The following is a 23,910-nucleotide window of genomic DNA, read 5'->3' as shown; positions in this document are numbered from 1 at the left end:
ATGATTTTCGGTACTTGCAGGTGCGGGATTTCGTACGTAGACAGGTCCCGTCCTTTCCACGCCTTCCACCAAGGGGGATCCAGGACAGGGTAATTTCCAGAGGTGAGGTAGGAGAGGGGAGAGTCTCAGATATTTATAAGGAGCTTATGGGAGCGGAGGACACAGGGACCGAGGAACTGAAACTTAAGTGGGAGGAGGAGCTTGGTGGGGAGTTGGAGGGAGACGTATGGGCAGACGCTCTGAGGAGGGTAAATGGAACCGCAACATGTGCCAGGCTCGGTCTGATTCAGTTCAAGGTGGTTCACCGGGCCCACATGACGGTGGCCCGGATGAGCAAATTCTTTGGGCTGGAGGACAAGTGTGCTAGATGTGGGGGAGGACCAGCGAACCATGTCCACATGTTCTGGGCGTGTCCAAAACTCAGGGAATACTGGCAGGGATTTGCAGACGTCATATCCCGGGTACTGAAAATAAGGGTGGCGATGAGTCCAGAGGTGGCGATTTAGGTAAGAAATAATGGTTGGCTGTGAAGTTCAGCCTGCGTGGATGGTGAAGGTTGGCCAGTAGGTAAAAGTGAGTCCCAGGAAAACAAAGTTTCAAAAACACTGGTGTAGAGGGTCCCCAATAGTTGGGAAACAGTTCTCTACCATCCTGGCACGCAACTCTGCATAAATGTTACTCAAAAGCAAAAGGTAAGCACGCAAAGAGGCTTTTCATTCTTCCAAACGTGTACACTAGTCAACCCCATCCTCCCTCCTCCATCTCTACTTGGGTGACCACCTTGTCTGAAGGGAAATACCTGAGGTGGAGGAAGATAAGAGGACTATGAGGAGCAGGCAGGGCAGTGAGATTAATTTGGAATTGATACAAGGCTAGGGGAAAGAATTGAACAGTAGGATTAGTATGGCATTACGAGAGTGAAAAAGGCAATGGGATTAGTTTTAGAATAATACAGGGTAATGGGGAGAGAACGGGATAATGTGATTATAGAACATAGAACAGTACAGCACAGAACAGGCCCTTCGGCCCTCGATGTTGTGCCGAGCAATTATCACCCTACTCAAACCCACGTATCCACCCTATACCCGTAACCCACAAACCCCCCCCCCCCCTAACCTTACTTTTTAGGACACTACGGGCAATTTAGCATGGCCAATCCACCTAACCCGCACATGTTTGGACTGTGGGAGGAAACCGGAGCACCCGGAGGAAACCCACGCACACACGGGGAGGACGTGCAGACTCCGCACAGACAGTGACCCAGCCGGGAATCGAACCTGGGACCCTGGAGCTGTGAAGCATTTATGCTAACCACCATGCTACCGTGCTGCCCCTGATTACTTTTAGATTGCTCCAGGTCTTTTAGATTTGAGGGGGTGGTACCGTTATTTGCATTATGTCGTTTGTAATTGGTATCTGCACACTAATGTATATTGTTACTGTTTACAATGCCGAAAAATACCTCAATAAAATTGTCTGTTAAAATAAAAAGTTACATTTATCCTTCCTTTTCCGTATTGGACATCAGTCATGAAGCATTTTATCAATAATGAACTCATAAGATGCAACTTCAATTCTTTACCACAGTATTGCACATCCTAAATTGCAAGACATATAGCAAGAGCTTTATTTATTTAGCGGAATTTTAGAGCACAGGGGACTGATGAAAAAGCTAAGGATGCCAGTGTTAGGGTAAGGTGAGGGGGATGCATAAAGATGATCCAAATTTGGAAGATCTGCGGCGGGATTCTCCCATCCCGTGGCTGAGTGTCCACGCTATCGTAAACGCCGTCGCGTTTTACTATGGCGTGAACGGGCCACTCCCATGACTAATTCCGGCCCCTGCAGAGGGCCAGCACGGCGCTGGAGCGGTTCGCGCCGCTCCAGCTGCAGATCCCGGCGCGAACTGTGCGCCGCAGGATCCGCGCATGCGTAGTTGCGCCGGCGCCAACAAGGACATGTGCAGTGGCACCTGTGCCAAATCGCACATGCACAGTGGCCTCCTTCAATGTGCTGGCCCCGACGCAACATGTCGCAGGACTACGGGGCCGGCGCGTAGGAAAGGAGGCCCCCAGCCACAGAAACCGGCCCGCCGATCAGTGGGCCCCGATCGCGGGCAAGGCCACATCAGAGGCCCCCTCCGGGGTCGGACCCCCCTCCCCTTCCCTCCCCCAAAGGCCGCCACCCGACCGTTACACGCCGAGGTCCCGCCGACCCAGAGCAGGTTAGAGCGGCGCCGGCGGGACTCGATTCTTTTCTTACAGCCGCTCAGCCCATCCGGGCCGGGAATCGACCAGCCGGCAACGTAGAGCAGCCCGCGACCGGCGCCATGCCAAATACGCTGACGCTATGGCTCCAATTATGAGCAGAATCACGCGCCGCCCCTGTTTTCAAAAGGTTGTAGTGTATAGAAAGAGAGAGAGAGAGAGAGAAAGAGAGAGAGGGGAGAGAGAGAGAGAGAGAGACAGAGAGAAGAAAGAGAAAGTTTGAGGCCAGAAGCTCAGCTCATGATCAAATAAGATAACAGTTCTGCACCTTTCTGCTTCAGAGGCGCGTTGCCATTTTATTAAATTTCTTTGGGGCCCCTAAAACACAAATATTTTTTCCAGGATAAATTTAGTTATACCATTGAACATATATTTATTACTTTTTTTTCCTACTTATTTTTAAAATAAATTTAGAGTATCCAATTCATTTTTCCAATTAAGGGGCAATTTAGCGTGTCCAATGCACATCTTTGGGTTGTGGGGGCGAAACCCACTCAAACACGAGGAAGATATGCAAACTTCACATGGACAGTGACCCAGAGCCGGGATCGAACCTGGGACCTCGGCGCCGTGAGGCCGCAGTGCTAACCCACTGTGCCACCGTGCTGCCCTGTAGTAATGCTTCATGTCACCACGAGGCAAAAGTGGTCTAGGAAACCATGTCAGATAATTGGCACCATCATTGCCAATATCTTCACCCCTTTCCACTATGGTCATTTGGTTGCATGGCTGCCTCTGCCTTATTGAGAAATGGTGTTAGGACATGAGTATCTTTAACATTATTAAAAACTTGTCCATGTAGTCTAGACATTTCAAAACACATCACAGATTGAATTATCTTCGGAATTCAGCGGCATTCTTGGTAGCAACACAAATTCAGACAAATGTAGTATTTCTTCTGGATTAGAAATTTAATTTATAGATGCAAGTTTTATTTTTTTCAAATGCACATTCTCTGGTTATTTTTGGCAGACCCCTCAAGACCATCATCACATGGACCCTGAGGGGGGCCACAGGTTGAGAATCCTAAAAATAGGGTTCTGTAAATAAAATGTGATAATCAAAGTTAAATATTATGCAGTACAGCTCAGACGAATACACATTTGAGTTGAGCAAGAATGCAGATTCACACTTTCTTTTCCATCCTTATTCAATTTCCAATCTCAGGTTGGCCATCAGGACAAGAAATAAATCAAGAATAAGTCAATCTGACTTGCTGTCAAAGTTCTGGACAACAAATCATCCAAGGAGAATTATATCATAGTCCGAGTGTTGCCTGAGCATACTCTCCCAGCCAAAACTTGGTGTATTGCACGGAGTAGAATGGGAAGGACTAAACAGCCTCAGCGTAAAATCAAAATCAAAATAATAGTCACAGTGGCAAATCAGCGAAGTGGAATTTGAGTTCAATCCACCAGTTTAAAAATAAATGTGAATCATTTTTTCTTCAATCCCATGCAAAATAGTTTAAAACAACAAGAGGGGCAATTTGTTGAGCTTTTTTAGATTCAAATATCTTCCTTAGATTTACACAGGCCTATTCAATCTCCTCTGTGAAAGAGCCATAAAAGAGATGATAAAAGAGGTTTTCTTTCATCATCTCTCAAAATATACACTAATCACCCAACTACGCTGAATAATTCTAACAATACGTACCACCTTTATTTATACATCAAACCGCAATGTTTTCAGTAAACTTACCAGCTTGTTAAATTATGATGTTGGAAGGGGCCAGTCTGCTGCCAAGAGTTGGACTCAGGGAATGACCCCTCTAGAATGGGTCAGGCTGAGGCACACACCAAAATTGGGGCTTAGGCCTCTTATATTAGATTAGTAAACTGCAGACCCCTTCCAAGCAACTTGCCAGTGAAACAGAGTTAGCTTTTGGGCCTCAACATCACTGGCCACAACCCTCTGCTGGTGGGATGGCGAGAAGCAATCAGCATGGGCATGCATCTGATAAACTGTTTTAGCTAGATCTGGTTGAGCGCTTACTCCAAACAGAACCTGCAAGAGGATTGAAGTTTCGGAGAATGGTGACATCATGCCACTCTTATTATAATGCTAAATCAATTAAGCTAGTTTTACATATCTTAACATTTTTGAGAATAACCCTCTGAGAACACTAATTTTTAGGTTTATAAATTATATCCAAATAAATTCAGAATATCAAGGAGTTTCTCGGCAGATTGTGAGCATTTAAAAACTTTCCCAGTCCTGACCTTCCTCAGAGAAGATTGTTATGAGACTGAACAAACCTGGGCAGAGGTAAGTGAACAACAGGTGAGAAATAGAGCATATATTCAGCAGGCAACCCAATGCAGTGCAGAGGGAGTGCTTGGCTATCAGTGATGTAGTCTTTCACACAGGATGTTGAACCATGAACCATTTCCCCTCTCGGCGGAATGGTGAAAAGGTCCCATGGTACTATATCAAGGAACAACAATGGAGTCCTCCCAGTGTCCTGACCAAAGTTTATTGCTTAACCGATGTCCTTAAAACAGATTAGCGATTGTCATTTATTCTCACTACTAATGGAGGGATCTTGCTGTGTTCAGTCTAACACTTGCCTGTACTTCATTTGGTGTCCCAAAGGCTTTACAGCCAGAGGACATGAAAGGTGCGAGATAAATTCAAATCTTACCCTCGTTTTTTCCACCACAAAGACAATGATTGAGTTTAATAATATGTTTTGCTTATGTGACCTTTTAAAGACAAATTGTATTTAAACAAAAGTAATTAGCAGATGATGCACAGCCGCAATTGAATCCCTGGAGTATAATGTGTGATGTGGAGAGCAACTCTGAGAGCAAAATAGCATCATTCCATCACCCAGATTTAATATCAGACAACAGCCATATACTGTTAAACAAAAACACCCAAAAAAGGACAAGCAGCTCTGGCTTCATATATTTGTTATATGTGAGAAAGTGGGAGTATGAGAGTCAGAAAGAAAAGAAAAAGAACAGAAGAGAATGTGAGTTCCAAACGTCTACTTCCTAGTGTGTGAGGGTGCACTTGTGCTTTCAATTCTGAATGGTCTTGCTTTAATTTTAAGATTATGCCCTGTTGTTTTGGATTACCCCATCGGAGGAAATTGTTTCACAGTAGCCATTCTCCTGCATATGGACAATGAACGTTGGCAGGCAGCAACGAGTATCACAGCCTAGTGCATTTGCAGCAAGGCTCATTGTCTCTCTCTCTCTCTCTCTCTCTCTTTCCCCTGCATCCCCCCCCCCAAAACAGTACTCACCTCATCATTCAAGTATACTGGTCTAAGTGTTTGTTTAATTGTTTTCTAACACTCCTGTGAAATATTTTGGAACATATTACATTAAAAGTTCTATGTAGGGGGGTGGCACGGTGCTGTGGTTAGCACTGCTATCTCACGGCACCAAGGACCCGGGTTCAATCCCCGCCCCAGGTCACTGTCCATGTGGAGATTGCACATTATCCTGTGTCTGTGTGGGTCTCACCCCCGACAACCCAAAAAGATGTACAGGGTAGGTGGATTGACCATGCTAAATTGCTCCTTAATTGGGAAAAAAAAAGGATTGGGTACTCTAAAAAAAAAAAATTTTTTTTTTTTTTTTTTTGTAAGTGCTATGTTAATATAAGTTATTGTGGTAGGCCGCTGCTGACCACTTCATTATCCCTTTCCTCATAGCTGTTTGCATTGTAAAGGTACACAATGAAGCAACACTTCAGCAGTTTCCAATCATAACTTTTTAATTAATTCACGAGATGCAGGCGTAGCTGGCTAGGCCAGCATTTAGTGCCCATCCCTGTTTGACCTTGAGAAGATAGTGGTGAGCTGCCTTACTGAACCGTTACAGATTCTGTGATTTTGGTACACCCACAGTGCTATGGGGAATGTGTTCCAGGATTTTGGCCCACAGCAGTGAAGGGACTGGATACATTTCCAAGTCAGCATGGTGATTAGGTTGGAGGGGAACTTCCAGGTAGTGGTGTTCCAACAAGGGACTGATTGACCTAATCTTGTTTCCATGTCAACAAAGGGGGAGAGTTTAAAGCAGTATTGCTGCTTTTACTAAAAGTTCACCAAGAACTAGAATTTCTCATTTATTTATGGAGACAATTTTATTTCACAAGGTTGTGAAAAAAAATTATTTAAAAAATGAAAATATTCTCATTAATCTAGTGATACAAGAATGATACTATGTCATATGGCACAGAGTTTCACAGAGCAGAAGGCTACGGGTGGGATTCTCCCAACGGGAGACTAAATGCCGACGCTGGAGTGAAAACCGGAGCGTTTCACTCCGGCGTCGGAGGCCGCTCCTCGCCCCTATTCTCCCACCCCCGGGGGGCTAGGAGCGGTGCCGTGTCATTTACAGGCGGCGGGTCTTGGCGCCGCTTAAAAGCGGCACCGCGTAAATTCCACCTCCCGCAGATGCGCGGTTGCCGTCCTCCCCGCGGGCACCCCGCAAGAAATGTCAGAGTGATCTTGCGGGGCGGCAGAGGAAAGGAGTGCGTCCTTCAGAGAGGCCGGCCTGCCGATCGGTGAGCACCGATCGGGGGCCAGACCCCTTTTCAGCGCTCCCCCGGTGCTCGATTTCCCCCCCGCCCCCCCCCCCCCCCCTATAGGCCACCCCCGCAGCGTCCCTGCGCTGTTCACGCCGGCAGCGACCAGGTGTGGTCGGCGCTGGCGTGAACACGTCGTATTGGGCAGGCTGCTCAGCCCAGCCAGGCGGGAGAATCGGCGCTCGCACGTTACAAGCAGCAAGCGGCGATTCTCCGAGCGGCCAGCCGTAAATCTTGGCGCACCGGTTTTTTTGGGGGGGAATTGCGCCCTATATTTGCAATCCTTGGTCAATGCCAAGCCAGACAAAATACAAATGCCAACTCAAATGCACAAACAAAATGCAAAATTCAGATTAATCACAGCCCTCTTGACAAAGTGAAAACAGGGAATCGGAATAAAAGGACAGTGGGACTTGGGCGTTGCTGAGGTTTAGTGTATAGCATGCCCAACATTCAATTACTTTTATTGAAGAGATGAAAGTAAAGCTGAAGTACACAAAATGGATTTTGCATTGGTGGTTGTCTTAGAACAGTGATATTCAAACTGCGGGTCGCGACCCGAGGATGCGTCGCCGGATGGTTCAGCATGGGGCGCCAAAAGATCACCAAAATGATCCTAAACTATCACCTGATCATCTTTGCCATTTTCTCTCTAGGTTAATTCTCATTGTGTTACAGTGTGTGACCGCGCGAGGTTGATGAAGAAATCGTGCTGTGGATTTTCTTGCCTCTCTGGGCCTGAGTGTAGTTGGGCAGTTTGCGGTCAGAGACCTGTAAAATTCTGTGTTCAGCGTCAGGATCTGTATTATTTCTTGAGTTCAGGGTGTCACTAACAATCCCCGTACCCCTTTTATCATCTCAGTTAAGCTGGACATGCAGCCTCCTCCAACCCTATATGCGCCTATGTCCACTCCTTCCACTTCCGAATGGTCTCTCCCCACCGGGGCTCTTGTCCTTCAAGTACACTTCTTTTTTTCCCAATCACCTCCCCCGCTGCTCTCCACCCCCTCTTTCCAGGTACTCGTCCCCAAGCACCGTCTCCGCCATGTGGCTTCATGGACTTCATCAGCTAATCGGTTTCTGGTACAGCAAGGACTTTTGCTACCTTTATTGGGGCTTGAATTGTTCGCCAAAGATGGCATTAGCTGGTGACTAATTGCACTCATGTATATAGGAGCCAGTAAAATGTTGCAGGTGTATAGAATGGAATGTGTCTGCTCGTTTTGCATATTAGTCAGCTGAGCTTTGCCTAGCATTTTTTTTTAAGCATGCTTTTAGTCTGTTATATAATTATCTGGGAAACGGCACTGACAGGCATACATAGACATTCTGACTGACCATGTTTTTCGTTCAACAGTTGGGGCTCCTGTTTCTGAAGTTTGAAGTTTTGAGTTTAATTTCCTGTCTGAGATTCTCCCGCCTGGCTGGGCTGAGCGGCCTGCCCAATACGACGTGTTCACGCCGGCGCCGACCACACCTGGTCGCTGCCGGCGTGAACAGCCCGGGGACGCTGCGGGGGCGGCCTATGGGGGGGGGGGGGGGGAAATCGAGCACCGGGGGAGCGCTGAAAAGGGGTCTGGCCCCCGATTGGTGCCCACAATAAAAAAAATTATTGGGTACATTAAATTTAAAAAAAAGAAATGCTGCCACTGTCGCATTTTAAAATGCCTCCCTTTGCAGTTTACTGTTGTAACGTCCATTGAGAAGATGGATCTCGTGCCTTTCGGGCTCTTCTATCAATGCAGTATCTTCTAAAACCAGTGTTTTTCAAACTTTTTTTCGAGCGACCCATGTTTACAGAATGGCCGACTAGTGCGACCCACGCCACGTCCACAATAGATTCTCCATAATTAATTTAAAAGGTCACACTCATTGTTGACACATTGTATTATTATTTTTTTTTTTTATTTAGATTAGCCAATTATTTTTTCCAATTAAGGGGCAATTAGTGTGGCCAATCCACCTACTCTGCACATCTTTGGGTTGTGGGGGCGAAACCCACGCAGACACGGGGAGAACGTGCAAACTTCACACGGACAGTGACCCAGAGCCGGGATCGAACCTGGGACCTCAGCGCCGTGAGGCGGTTGTGCTAACCACTAGGCCACCGTGCTGCCCGACACATTGTATTATTGAATGTAAATTTGTAAATTGAGCTGCTGTTTCACCTTAAAAGATAGCTCCATCCTGACACATTGATAAAGGTTGTAACTCAGGATTATTTGATTATTTTATTTCTTCACTCCCATTGTTAGCATTTGGAGAATTGCCCCCAAGTGCTGGAAAGATTACCAAGCTTAATATTGCACAGTTTTAACAACGTCATGTTCAAAACATAGAACATAGAACAGTACAGCACAGAACAGGCCCTTTGGCCCTCGATGTTGTGACGAGCAATGATCACCCTACTCAAACCCACGTATCCACCCTATACCCGTAACCCAACAACCCCACCCATTAACCTTACTTTTTAGGACACTACGGGCAATTTAGCATGGCCAATCCACCTAACCCGCACATCTTTGGACTGTGGGAGGAAACCGGAGCACCCGGAGGAAACCCACGCACACACGGGGAGGACGTGCAGACTCCGCACAGACAGTGACACAGCCGGGAACCGAACCTGGGACCCTGGAGCTGTGAAGCATTTATGCTAACCACCATGCTACCGTGCTGCCCTTAATCACACCCACCACGTGGATTGTAGCAGACTGGTTTGTCCGTCTGAGTAGCTATAGCAGGACGTTGCAACAGCAAACTGCAAAGGGACGCATTTTAACATGCGACAGTGGCAGCATTTCTTTTTTTTTAAATTTAGTGTACCCAATAAATTTTTTCCAATTAAGGGGCAATTTAGCGTGGCCAATCCACCTATCCTGCACATCTGGTTGGTTTAGCTCACCAGGCTAAATCGCTGGCTTTTAAAGCAGACCAAGCAGGCCAGCATCACGGTTCGATTCCCGTACCAGCCTCCCCGGACAGGCGCCTGAATGTGGCGACTAGGGGCTTTTCACAGTAACTTCATTGAAGCCTACTCGTGACAATAAGCGATTTTCATTTCATTTCTTTGGGTTGTTGGGGTGAAACCCATGCAAACACAGGGAGGATGTGGAAACTCTACACGGACAATGACCCAGAGCCGGAATCAAACCAGGGGCCTTTGCGCCGTCAGGCAACAGTGCTAACTACTGTGCCTCCATGCTGCCCCCAGTGACAGCATTTCTGTTGGCAGTCCAAAGGGGCTGGGTTTGAACCCCACTCCTGGTCACCCCAACAATCTCCAGCTCAGAATTCTAGGTTGGCATTCCATGGGATTATTCACATGTGGACATGGGTGGTCGCTCCATCATCAGATGTTTGTAGGTGCCCCTTAAACTCTACTGCAGTACAGGTCTAACCACCCTATTGGTTAGTGAGGTGGTTACAGAACATTCACTTCATGGTTCGTCAGACAGTGAATCGGCCTGTAATTCCTTCAATAACTTCCAGTGTTCTCCAGAGAAAGAGCACGAGAATAAAAAATGATGGCATCACACACCTACATCAATTCTAGTCACTGTGCAATCACAAGTCAAAGCTTGCGCATCATCACATCTCATCGCACATCTTGACACATATCAGTCCACGGACAGGCAGATAGTTACTTAGATTGGAAGCACCAAATTCAACTACCTTAACTAATTTATATGTAGCCTCAGAGAATGACGGGTTAGTTAATATCAAAATAAAACTCTGATCACCAAACATAAATCACAGCTAAACATTAATCCATACATTCTCTAACATCTGATCACATGCATTTATAATATTTTCAATTTATCAGATTATTAGAAACCTCTTACACCCTATCTCAATTACAAATGTGACATCTCTCCCATTCATTTCCTACACAAAAGTGATAAAATAGTTCACTAAAACACTCTAATGATGAGGGCTTAAGATATATAAAATAGGAGAAATTGTTTACACTGGCAGGAGAGTTAGTAACCAAAGGACACAGATGTAAGACAGTCTGCAAAAGAACCAGAGGGAAGGCCAGGAGAATTTTGTTTTACACAGCAATTTACGATGATGGAGAATGCACTATCTTAAAAGAAATAGTGGTGCAAATAAATTTGATGCCTTTCAAAAGGGAATAGGATACATATTTGAAAAAGAAATATTTTCAGGGCTATGTGGAAAAGAGTAGGGCACAGGGCTAATGGATAATCTGTTCAAGAGCCAACATAGCAACAATGGGCTGAACGATCTGTGTAATTCTGCAAATGATTGAAACGCCAACAAAGCTGAAACAGTGAGTGGTAGAGTTGAACTCTGATAGTTGTCTGGTACAAGCTAAACCTAACATAGTGCCACAATGGTGCTGGGATTGAAAATTGGCTGCTTCATTCCCATTGGCTTCTGCTGAATTGCACGAGTGTGGACATTGAGCAAGATAGGGTTCATTTTGGCTGTGACATCCGTTGCTGTCTGCCAACGTTCATTGTCCACGTGCAGGAGAAGGGCTACTCAGAGAAGGCATTGAAATACTTCCAGTTGAAACCCTTCCACCAGATAAATCATCACCTATCGAGGGAGAGAAATAATAATGGGAGAACAACTGCTTGAAGTGGGGTGGAACTTTGTACATGCCAATTTATGCAATGGACTATCATGTAGTGAAGAAAATATCCATCAATTTAAAGTAGGCTGAAAGAATTGAGATTTATTGCTGCTTCAGTGCAAGCTAGGAGGATACAAGTTTGGGGTAAGAAAAAAAGTTAATCAATGCTCAGATTGGCCATGAAATTGCAAGATATGGAGACTCAACACTGCTGAAAAAGTGAACCAGTTAGGTTGCAATGAGTTTTGCCCAATTTTGTATTGCGACATCTCTTGTGGGTCTTTGCAAATACTGTCTCAGGAGGCTTGGTGAGTTCCCGCAGTGCATCATGTAGATGGTACACATTGCCACTGCTGTGCATTGGTGGTGGAGGGAATGGTGGTGGAGGGAATGAACACTTGTGAATGGAATGCCAATCAAGTGGGTTGCTTTGCCCTGGATGGTGTCAAGCTACTTTTTTTTAATATCCTTTTTAAAATTTTTCCAACTAAAGGGCAATTTAGTCTGGCCAATCCACCAACACTGCACATCTTTGGATTGTGGGGGTGAGACAAAGGGAGAATATGCAAACTCCATCGGGACAGTGTTCCAGGGCCGGGATCAAACCCAGGTCCTCAGCGCCATGTGGCAGCAGTGCTAACCACTTGCACCACTGCGCCGCCCTGTGTCATGCTTCTTAAGTGTTGTTGGAGCTGCACTCATTCAGGCAAATGGGGAGTATTCTATGACACTCCTGACTTGAGCTTTGTAGATGGTAGCGTTCTTGATGGTGGGTGTATTCAGAACCAGGGGTCACAGTTTGAGGCTACAGGGTAGACCATTTAGGACAGAGATGAGGAGAAATTTCTACACCCAGAGAATGGTCGGCCTGTGGAATTTGTTACTGCAGGAAGTAGTTGAATGTAAAGCATTGCATGTTTTCAAGAAACAGTTAGATATAGCACTTAGGGTGAAGGGATGGGGAAAAACAGTGTTAGGCTATTCAATTGGATGGTCAACCATGATCATAATAAATGGCGGAGCAGACTCAGAGGGATGAATGGGCTCATTCAGCTCCTATTTTCTACGTTTCTATGACAGGCTTTGGGAGTCAGGAAGAGAGTTATTTACTGCAGCATTCCTAGCCTCTGACCTGCTCTGGTAACCACAGTATTTATATGGCTAGTCCAGTTCAGTTTCTGGTCTATGCTAACCCCCAGGAGGCAGCAATTGTAATGCCACTGAATGTCAAGGGGTGATGGTTAGATTTTTTCTTGTTAGAGATGATAATTGCATGACATTTGTGTGGCAAGAATGTTATTTGCCATGTGTCAGTTTAAGCCTTGATATTGTTCAGGTCTTGCTGTATTTGGATATACGGTACTCAGCAGGAGGCTTCCTTACTCATGTTTGACCCGATGCCATGAAATGTGGAACTTTATGGGATCCAGAGTCCCAGCGCAACACCTTCCCAACTGTCTAGCACTCTGCTGAGACTGTCCTGCTGGTGGAAGAGAACATATGGTGATGGTGGTGTCTGGGGCATTATCTGTTAAAGGTATGAATCCATGAGTATGATTGTGTCAGGCTGTTGCTTGATTCATAGCACTCTTCCCTTGGAGAATAGCGTGAAGTATTGGAAGGATTTTCAGGCTGATTAATAAACCGAGCGTCCTTCCCTTGAATTCCTGCTCCAATTGGAAAGCAAACAAACAGATCCTTCCTTATCCATTAGTCACAAAGCCATATTTTCTCCCCATCTCCAATCTTTTTATAAGCAAAACAAATGTATTCAATTTTTTTTTTTTTTTTAAATTTAATGCCCCAATAATTTTCCTCCCTAAACTGTTTTCAGAAGATTATCTTTAATTCCTGGAGACTCCAGGACAATCCTGGAAGATTAATACCCAAGGTACAAACCTTACTACTATCTTCTGTCATTATCACCACACATAAATACACTTCTAATAGTTTAACCAACAATTATTATAAAATACAAGAACATTTTTAATGCGGCAGCTTGACTTCGTCAAGAATCTAAGTATATAAGGGGAAGCAGAAAGTGACATTGAGGCCACAGTCAGATCAGCCATGATATTATTGAATGGCAGAGCAGGCTCGAGGGGCCGAATGGCCTACTCTTTCTCCTAATTTGTATGTTTATTTATTACCGTGACAGCCTATGAAACAAAAATAGTAGCAATCTGCAACTCGGTCTTACCTTTTGGAACAGTAACCTGGCATCCCAAGTCATAGTCCTGCTGCAACCGGTAAAAAGCCACTTCCTGAAGCCGTACTCTCTCCAGTTCTGAGAGACTTTGAATAGGGACGGGCTTCAGTCGAACACTACGGCCAGACATGCTGTTCCACGTAAAATCACCCTGTTGTTAGAAAAGGATAGTTAATAAAAGGGATCACTAAAAAGAACAGTGCACAGCAGGAGTACATAATCAACTTTCCTATCACTAGTTGACCAGGGGTTTTCAGTAAATTTTGAGAGTTGGGTTTCCTCTACTCCGTGACATTATTTTTGTGCAGCATGTTCATGACCTGAACTGACCCGACCCAAAAATCAGAGCCAGCAACATGCCAAACTTTTTAAAAATAAATTTAAAGTTCCCAATTCATTTTTTCCAATTAAGAGGCAATTTAACATGGTCAATCCACCTGGCCTGCACACCTTTGGGTTGTGGGGGCAAAACCCACGCTAACACGGAAGAATGTGCAAACTCCACATGGACAAGTGACCCAGAGCCGGGATCGAACCTGGGACCTCGGCGCTGTGAGGCAGCAGTGCTAACCACTGCGCCACCATGCTGCCCAGCAACATACCAAACTTAATAAACCCTTCCCGAAATCTTTTGGAATTTTCTATAATTTCAGGAAAATTACTGTCCATCTGCATACAGACAAATCAACACGCGGACATATTTTTTCAGATTTTTGGAATTTGCAGCTTTCTTTTCTCTCCCCCCACCCCCACCTCCCATCGTTTTAAGCGTTGAATGGATTCTTTGTGTTCAGTTTTAGAATGACAACACATGGTCAAATGAAATAGTTCCATATTTTGTTGGAAAAGCTACATATGAGGCAATCAAGAAGAGCAAATACAAAATACAATGACTGCTGGAAATCTGACATAATACAGAAAATGCTGAAAAACGTCAGCAGGTCTGACTATCTGTGGAGGGAGAAAGTTAACATTTTGATTCTGTATTACTCTCTTCAGGTCTAAAAGAAGATTCAGGGCTCTGAAGAGAGTCTTAGGACTCAAAACCTGGCTTCTCTCTCCACAGATACTGCCAGACCTGCTGATCTTTTCCAGTATTTTCCGTTTAAAATCAAATAGCTTTGTTCAATAAGCAAATGTTCTATCGATAATGTATAACTTTGAATTAAATCTCGAACAGGAAAAAACAAAATTAAGGCAGTAACTGTGATGTACTTTTGATTAGAGGCGAGAAGCAGATTTAATCCCACCAATCTGGAATTCAATCAGAACCAGAGTGTATGATCTTCCTGTCCTGACGATTCCCACCCACTGAGACTCCTTTAATTCAGCATCTAGGAATTCACTCTCCAGCTTGTGCGAGTTAGTTGGTGCAGTTTTAACGATCAACTCGCTGGCGAATATTTGGGCCCAGCATCATGTTCTTTCATTATCACGGAGACTAAAAATAGGCCAGACTTTGCTGAAACAGGGCATCTAAAAGTATCTATGCTGGTTAGACTTGCCCTGCAGCCTTCATTTCAAAGCATTTTTACCCACTAAAGTGGTAAAAGATTGAGCTGGCAACTGCAGGGAATAAGATGGAAAGAGTGAGAAATAAAGAGCAGACGGACAGAGAAAGAAACGTAAATTAGAGTGGACGAATTCAATGTCAAACCAGGTACAGAGAAAGGTGGAGGGGGGGGAACCTTCTTCAAATATCCAACAACGAATAGATAATGAAACAAGACTCCACTGGGCGGCACGGTAACACAGTATTTAGCACTGTTGCCTCACAGCTCCAGGGTCCCAGGTTCGATTTCGACTTGGGTCACTGTGCGGAGAATGCACGTTCTCCCCGTGGGTTTGCTCCCAGAGTCCAAGGTTGTGCAGGTTAGGTGGATTGGCCATGCTAAATCACCCTTGGGTCCAAAAATGTTAGGTGGGGTCACTATGTTGCGGGGATAGGGTGGAGTTGTGGGGTTGGGTCGGGTGCTCTTTCCAGGGACCAGTGTGGACTCGATGGGCCGAATAGCCTCTTATGATTTGAAATTGACTGGCAGAAACAAACTACTACTACAACAACATCAGGAAGAGCATGTATGTTTGGAATGACATGGTTTAACTTTCTATGGCTTGTTTAGTTCATACCCATCACACAAGTACAGTCATTTCACAATATTTGAAACATGCCAATTGTAAGGCTGCTAGTAAAGCATAATTTTGGCAAAACTAACAGCAACATTATCAGAAACGACTGGCTATTGGTATGCAAACACCTATCTGCTCCTCATCTTAAATTGCTGTAACATTTATGCATAAACAACAGTGAGTGCCATTAGCCTCACTATTATCAGGACGCTGAAATCTGGCCAAATCTGCTACCAGACCAAACATGTCCAGGTTAAAAAGTAGCTTGGTGAAACACAAGAAGCAAAATGATTAGAAGTCAATTGATGAATGTACACTATAAAAAGGAACTAAAAGGCAGCCTCCAGAATCCTTGTATTTCTTTCAGGAGCCCTAGATATCTTAAAAAATAAATTTAGAGAATCCAATTATTTTTTTTCCCAATTAAGGGGTAATTTAGTGTGGCCAATCCACCTACCCTGCACATCTTTGAGTTGTGGGGGTGAGCCCCACGCAGACACGGGAAGAATGTGCAAAATCCACACAGACAGTGACCTGGGGCTGGGATCAAACCCAGGTCCTTAGCGCCGTGAGGATGCAATAGGAGTCCCTGAAATTAATCTTCGACAATTATAATTGAAGGACTCTTTGAAGATGAAATCACCACTCACTGCTGCACCACTTCAACAGTGGTTATTCCAGAGTTCTGCTCATAGTACAGCTATTTTATAAGGTCAGGAACACTTAAAAAATATATATTCATCTCTCAGAAGGTACATGGGGCAAGCCCCTAATCCATCACCTTGCTTGCTCCAAAAAAAAACTCAAATTGAATCGAATTGATGGTCCCCACAAAAGAGACATAATAGATCTAACCTGTCAAGAACAGACATGACACCTGACCTCAGGTTTGATCTTGGCCAAAAGTTCAGGAACACTTGTATCACAAAGTGCAGGGATTATCTCTACAACCAAATAATGCGTGCCTCAGGTAAACATCAATTAGACACTGCTGTTTAAGACTGGGTGATGAAATGCACATGTCTGCAGTCCCTTCAGTGACATTCTAGCTCCAGAACTATGGGCTACTGGGAAACATCTTTGCTCCTGGATAAGTTTCTTTAATTTTTGACGTGGAAAGTAGAGTGCAAAGCTTGAACCGTGAAAATAAAAACATGACGGGCAGAATAAGCAGAATAAAAAGAAAAATGAGGCTTGCATTAATGAATCACCTTACACAACCTCAGGACATTGCAAAGAAATTTGCAGCCAATAGAATACTTCTGAAATGATGTGATTCCTCAATTGCAAAAGCAACAACAGCCACCTTCACACAATTAATAAATTGCCAGATTTTTAATCGATATGGTTTTTGGGACAAATAATGGGTAGAGCACCAAAAAGAACTCCTAAAAATAGTACCATAGAAGGCGCTCATTCAAAAGACAGTGGCTGGAATTCTCTGTCCGTTCACACTGGCAGAATTCTCCGGTCCCGCTGCAATGAATGGGAGTTTTGGACAAGCGCCAAATTCTCCACTTTCGCTGGCAGCAGTGGCAGGACGGTCTTGGATCAGAGAATCCTCATCAGTCCCCCCAATGGTACAGCACAGCACTGAAGTGTTGGCCTAGAAGAATGTATTCTCATGTCTCTGGAGTGGAATTGAATCCACAGCCATCTGACTCAGAACTTAGGTATGTTGTTTGTACTCCCATTGTTAATCGCCCATGTATTGTTCATAGTGAGTTAAGTTTTGAACGGTCAAAAGGTTTTACACCACAAATTAACAATTCTGTCAAGGAGGGCAGTTCCTTCAAGGTCACAAAGGACAATTGTTTGGAGAAACAAGCACTCATCATTCGGTATCAAACGGGATTAGGTGGTCAGGGAAGGTTTCAAACGGCAGTGCCTCATTACTTTCAGGCTGAAAGCTATCGTTGCAGGTTTGAATGATTTTAATATTGCAGCACTGTGTGTCTCTCAGTACGTTGATGCCTGGGATGCGCTGGTGCATAAGCCTGAATATTCCATGTTTGCTTTCTGGGCTTCCCATATGGTGACTGCCCCACCAGCTGCTGGTTGAATAGCAGTGGTGACAGAAGGAGCTTTCAATTGGTGGCAGGGCAGGAAGGCGATCCACAAGCCTTGGACGTAATCAGGGCAGAGCCGGGAAAGCATCATGTTTCCCACCTGGCCGATTAAATTCTGTCATAGAGTTTTCCTCTTTAGAGGATTTACTTCTGTCAGCAAAATATTAGATAATAGCATGCACTTCACGTAAATTTTCTTGAATTCTTCCTTTTCATCCACAGTGATGGTCAAATTAAGTTGCAATTCTTCCATTCTACCTCATCTCTTCCTGTCTCCTCCTTTAAGACTCTCTTGGACCAAGCTTCAAGTTATCCTTAACATCTCCTTCATTTAGATTAGTGTCAATTTCTGCTGTTACACATCAGAACAAGTTTCTTGATGTATTTTCTTCTTTGTAAAGGTATTTCATATCAGTTATTTCAATTTAACCCACTAATTTTTCAAGAAGTAATAATGAAAAAAAAGAGAACATTTGGACTATTATCTACCATTGGTTCAGTGGGAGCCGTCCTTTCTCAAGGTAAGAAGAGGGGGATACAAATGTTATTCTAGACACTCCCAGTGAGTGAAGACAGAGCTCTGGCTCTGAATACCATGTTAATATTCAGCAGATACTTGTGCCTGTTAGTTGGGGGAATGGATACAAGGTATGTGCTGAGGGAGCCCAGGAACTCTGTACAAGACTAATCACCTTATCCACTGCTATAGGGATGGTTACAGCCATTGTGTAGCCTTTCAGACTGTGAATTCTTCCGCTATTTCACACAGTTCTCCAAGGGAATAGTGCGAAGGTACAAAAACAAATAAAATATTAAGCGTATTAGGTAGCAGGAGCCTACATTGCACTCCTAACAATTGCTCGGTCTCACAGGCTACAGAACAGTTGGCTGCCAACACACTAAAGTACGAGTTTTGTCTCAAACATATATAAAACTCAAGTGCTCTCAAAGCCAGTCAACGCAGTGTAAAACAAATTGGTCTATTTTCCAGTAAATTATTGAATCCCACTGTGAGAAGTCAATATATTCCTCCTTCTTTTGGAGTACATAGGAAACATTCAACACAGACCGCAAGTATGGAACAAATGTGACTAAAGATTCCAGAATATATAATTCAAGTTAAAATAGAAATAAATGATTAATGATGTGAGTAGTTTCAGCACATCACTTCGTAATAATCTTGAAACCTCAGGGAAATGTCAATGAATATACTGATTGTGCACTGACACATACTTTTCAAATGATCCGCGAATCCGGAAAATGAAATGAAGCAAATCAAATCTTTCACATCCCTGAAAAGAAACTTTATGCCTTGATTTTGTCCCAGAGGGCATTTGAACCAAAAATTTAATTTAAATAGTCATCTGCACATCCGAACACAATGAGATCCCTGTTTGTGCTTCAATAAAAACATTGATTATAGTTTATAGTTGCTGTCTTCGTATCTTCTCACATTTCCCTTAGAGAACAGTTATGTGGTTATGAATGTCACTGGACGTCAACCCAGAATTCAGGGTCAGAGGCCTGATCACCATTCACCAGCAGGAGTGTCTGGAATGGTGTTCAATCTAGAGTGAGCCCAAGGCTTGCTTTCTTTAATTGTGGTAATGTTACACTTAATGCATGAGGGGGATAAACTGGCTATTGGAAAACCAAAAAAGGGCAGTTCTTTGAATATTAGATAGAACTACTCGAACAAAAACCTTTTCTTTTTAAATGAAAATGTGAGCAACTATTTAACCAACACCAGTACATTAATAAACAGACAAAGGATCGGATCAGCAGAAAGTGCCAAAATATAAATCTCCTTCAGAAAGTCATTTATTGTTTCCCATCATAGCTCATTAAAGATGTGTTATGACCTTCCTTTTGTCTTGTTGGCTCCCTAATACTTTTCCCAATTATTTTTTCCATTAGATGGCCCACATGGGGAGATGGTGGCAGAGTGGCAATGTCACTGAACGAGTAATCGAGAGGCCCAGGCTAATGCTCTGGAGACCAGGGGCAGGATTCTCCGCCGGCAGGATTCTACATTTTGCCGGCGCCCAGCAGTTTCCCTATGGCATGGGGCTAACCCACAACGGGAAACCCCATTGACCAGTCTGCATAACGGAGAATCCTGCTGGCGGTTCGGGGCAGAAATGTGGCGCAGCGGGGCGGAGAATCCAGCCCATGGTTTCCAATCCCACCACAGCTGCTGGTGGAATTTAATTTCAATTAATGAATCTGGAATATAGAGTTCATCTCCCATGACAACTTCCTTTTTAGGAAATAAAATCTGCCATCCTTACCTTATCTGGCCTCCAGCAATGTGATTGACTCTCATTTGCTCTCTGAAATGGCCTAGCAAGTCATTTGGTTCAAGAGCAAATCAGGGATCGGCAAGCGACACCTGCATCCATTAAAGAAGAATAAAAGTTTGCAGCAACAATCTGTTGGCTGAAGGCAAAATATAAATTTGCTTCTTAAGAAAAAAAAAGCAAATGGCGTTTCTGCCAGAATGGCATCATATTCCACTGTTACCAATTAATGCAAGAAAAGAATCAAAGACGTTGCAAATGGAGATGAATATTACCATACATAGCTCGATAAAATTGGCATTAACTTTGTGCAATATGTGAAACTAGCAAGTGCATTTTTGATGTGGGTAGACAGTCATAGGGACTATGCACAAATATGTTTTCCATGGGCAAAACTGAAAACAACCATTTTGCTTGAGGCTATTAACATCCAGTTTGAATTACCAATGTTATCCTTGATGTTCAAAATCGGAAACAACAATAAAATGCACACACAATTCCTATTTTAACTAACTGAGGTGGGGGTGGGTCACCTCTTTCCTTCTCCCTTCTGTATTAAGCCTCCCAATAAATAAAACACTTCTAGTGTTTCAACAGATTGGGAGCGAGCTAGAGATCATCATACTACTTCTTCTTGGGCAGTTCCTCAGGGTGTAGGATGACTGGCTTCCACTCCGGGAAGGTGGGTTCTGCGGTGGCTCAATAGTCGAATCGTGGATCCACAGACTCTGCTGCAGGTTTGGCAGGTGGTGTTTGATGAGGTGGGTGGGTGGGGCACTCGATTCTCCACTCTCCTTCCGCTGTTTACACTTAAACTCAGTGTTCTCTACCCTGTGGCGCCTTCACGGATACTTCTGCTCCAGTTTGTGCGTTCTAAGGCAAGCGATTCCCATGTGTCGGTGGGGTGTAGCATTTATTGAGGGATACTTTCAGGGAGTCCTTGTCACATTTTCTCTGCCATCCTAGTGATTGCTTGCCATTTCGGAGCTCAGAAAAGAGCACTTGTTTCGGGAATCATGTAACGGGCATGTGGACAATGTAGCCCACCCATCACAGCTGGTCAAGTGTGACCAGTGCCTCAATACTGGGTGTATTGGCCTGGGAGAGGACGTTCACATTAATAATCCTATCCTGCCAGCGGATTGGCAGGATTTTGTGGAAGCAAAAGTGTTGGAAACATCTCTCCAGGGATTTGAGATGCCTGCTGTACATTATCCGTGTTTCTGATGTGTACAGGAGGACAGGAACCACAGCTGCTCGGCAGGCCATGAGCTTGGTGCTGGGAGGCCCAATATTTGTGACGCTAATGAAATGTGTTCTTTTCCAGGATGTCTTTCTTATTTTGTTTGTTGTATGACAAAAGCCTCTGGATGCAATAATCCTTCGCAGACGTCCATAATGCGCGATTATGTGTGAACAATGTGAATGAAACACTTGCTCATCTCAGGATGACCAAGTTCGATCCTGACCCGGGTCACTGTTCGTGTGGAGTTTACATATTCGCCCAGTGTCTGCGTGGGTCTCACCCACATAGTCCAAAGATGTGCAGGGTAGGTGGATTGGCCATTCCAAATTGCCCCTTAATTGGAAAAAAGAAAATTGGGTACTCCAAATGTTAAAAAAAGGATGACTAGGAGTGGATTAGCTCAGACTGATGAAATGCCTCAAGTTTCAAATAGTTATCCTCATCTACAAAACCACTATGGCTTCACCCCCCTCCCATCTCTGTATCCTCTTCCAACCCGATTGAGAAATCTGCATTCTTCCAACTCTGGCCTCTTGAAGACATCCATCTACTCCCTTCACCCCACCTTTGGCCACTTGCCAATGCCTTTGGTTGTCTTTGGCCACAAGCTCGTATTCCCTCCCCTTCTCTAATAAATTGCCTTTGGTCAAGCTTTTAATTGTAATCCCCATGTCTTTGGCGCAGCACCCATTTTTGCCAGATTGCTTCTTTTGTGAGGTGCCTTGACTTATTACATTAAATGTGCTAGAAAATGCAATTGAGTTTTGTTCTTTGCAAATCCAACATTCAGAGGAATAACTTTAGGATTTTAAACAATATTGTACAGCATTGTAATCAATGTGCAGTTCTTGCTTTCAAAATCCAATCTGCTGGCCTGTCTCTAACAGGCATATTGTTTTATATTAAGGGAATATCTCTGCTTAAAATAATGAAATGATACATACTAATAATATTCACCAAGTTACAAATTGGAACATTAGATTAATGATCTGACATAATGCAATATCAGCTCCTGAACCCACCTGATAAAAACTATTCTAGGATCCGCCTGGATTGCAAAGATGATCCCCGTTTCTGGTTTGCTCTACTATATTTTTAAATCTTTCTCACCTTCACATTCACCTCCAACAAACCAGTCTGTGGAGCTGGTGAACTTCTGTTGTCACCAAGATCAGTGCAATCTGATCCATTGCCTCTCACGCTTCCCTCCCTTTCACTCACCCATTGGATCACACTTTTCTCTAAAACTATCCCCTGGGCCTAGCTTTGAACTTGCATATTTTTCTAGCTTCTCTCCAATATCTCCCCATGCCGTCTCCAAGCTCAGGAGACCCATCTATTGGCTCCTGCCACCTTATTCCTACTAAACGCAAGACCCAACTCCCCTTCTGTTGCCCTATTATGTATTTTCTTTTATTTCCTTTTCATTTCATGTACTTAATGATCTGTTGAGCTGCTCGCAGAAAAATACTTTTCACTGTATCTCGGTACATGTGACAATAAACAAATCAAATCCAATCCCTTCCTCGTCCCATGTTAGCTGATGTTGTTAAGGTTTTGCTCTCTTTAGGTGCTGTTGCATTCGCTTTTAAATCTACCATCATCATCCCTCGCCTGAAAAAAAGCCTCAATCCAGCCATCCTTGCAAACTAGTACCCAATCGCCAAACTCCCATTGTCTACTCATCTTTGCATGAACCACATGTTTGAAACCCTCCAATTTCAAACAGGGTTCTGCACATGCCGCAGAACCAAATTGGCCCTTGCCAAAATCACAAATAAAATACCTTATTTTGTAGTTGAATCGGAAACTACTCCTCATCTGAGATGCCTGCAGCCTTTGACACAGTCTCCTCCAAAGTCTCTCTACCATTGTCCAGCAGGGTTGGAGTGCATTTGCCTGGCTCCATTCTTATTTTTGCCAGAATAACACTTACAATTTCTTCTCGTCCTGTTCCCAAATTGTTACCTCTGCTGTGTCCATTCTATTTCTCATCTACATGCTGTCCCTTAGTGACATCATGTGAAAGCACAGATTTAGCTTTCACATGCACACAGCAAGCTGATAGCACCCAGCTCTACCTCGCCACTAGCTCTCTCAACTCTTCCACTAAACTATCAATGTACTAAACATCCAGCATTGGATGAGCAAAAATTATATAATACAAAGATTGATACCATTCTTTTCAGTCCCCTAGCTACCGACTCCATCCTGCTCCCTGGCAACTGGGAAACTTAACCAGACTGTTCACAACCTTGGGTGTGATAATTGACCCTGAGACAGTATTGCAAACATATACCCAAGCCATCGTTAAGACTGCCCATTTCCACCTCCAACTCAGACTCGGTCCCACCTCGGCAAATCAGTTGCTGACACCCTCAGTCATGCCTTCTTTTACTCTAAAAACTTGATTATTGCAATGCACTCCCAGATAGTTTCCTCCCACATTCTACCATCCACAAAAGTGAGGTTATCCAAAACTCCATGTCACCCATATTCTTCCTTGTGCCAAGTCCCATTCCTCTCTCAATCCTGCGCTCG

The 23,910-nt window shown here is 44.1% G+C and overlaps 1 protein-coding gene across 7 annotated transcripts in view; it reads right to left on the bottom strand.

Annotated features, from left to right (window-relative positions):
• The window catches only part of LOC119969228 (rho GTPase-activating protein 6-like), a 782,573-nt gene that overhangs the window by 206,506 nt on the left and 552,157 nt on the right, over window positions 1-23,910 (bottom strand). For 6 of the 7 annotated variants that reach the window (XM_038802556.1, XM_038802557.1, XM_038802558.1 and 3 more), the window contains exon 2: window positions 13,616-13,775. In XM_038802556.1, the coding sequence (XP_038658484.1) occupies window positions 13,616-13,775 (160 nt within the window). Of the gene's footprint in view, window positions 1-13,615; window positions 13,776-20,114; window positions 20,259-23,910 lie in introns of those variants that run through there. The other variant, XM_038802562.1, reaches the window with a different exon arrangement.

This window comes from Scyliorhinus canicula, chromosome 7 (genome assembly GCF_902713615.1).
Source record: "Scyliorhinus canicula chromosome 7, sScyCan1.1, whole genome shotgun sequence".
Classification (NCBI taxonomy): domain Eukaryota; kingdom Metazoa; phylum Chordata; class Chondrichthyes; order Carcharhiniformes; family Scyliorhinidae; genus Scyliorhinus; species Scyliorhinus canicula.
This window is presented reverse-complemented; position numbering and strand designations above follow the sequence as displayed.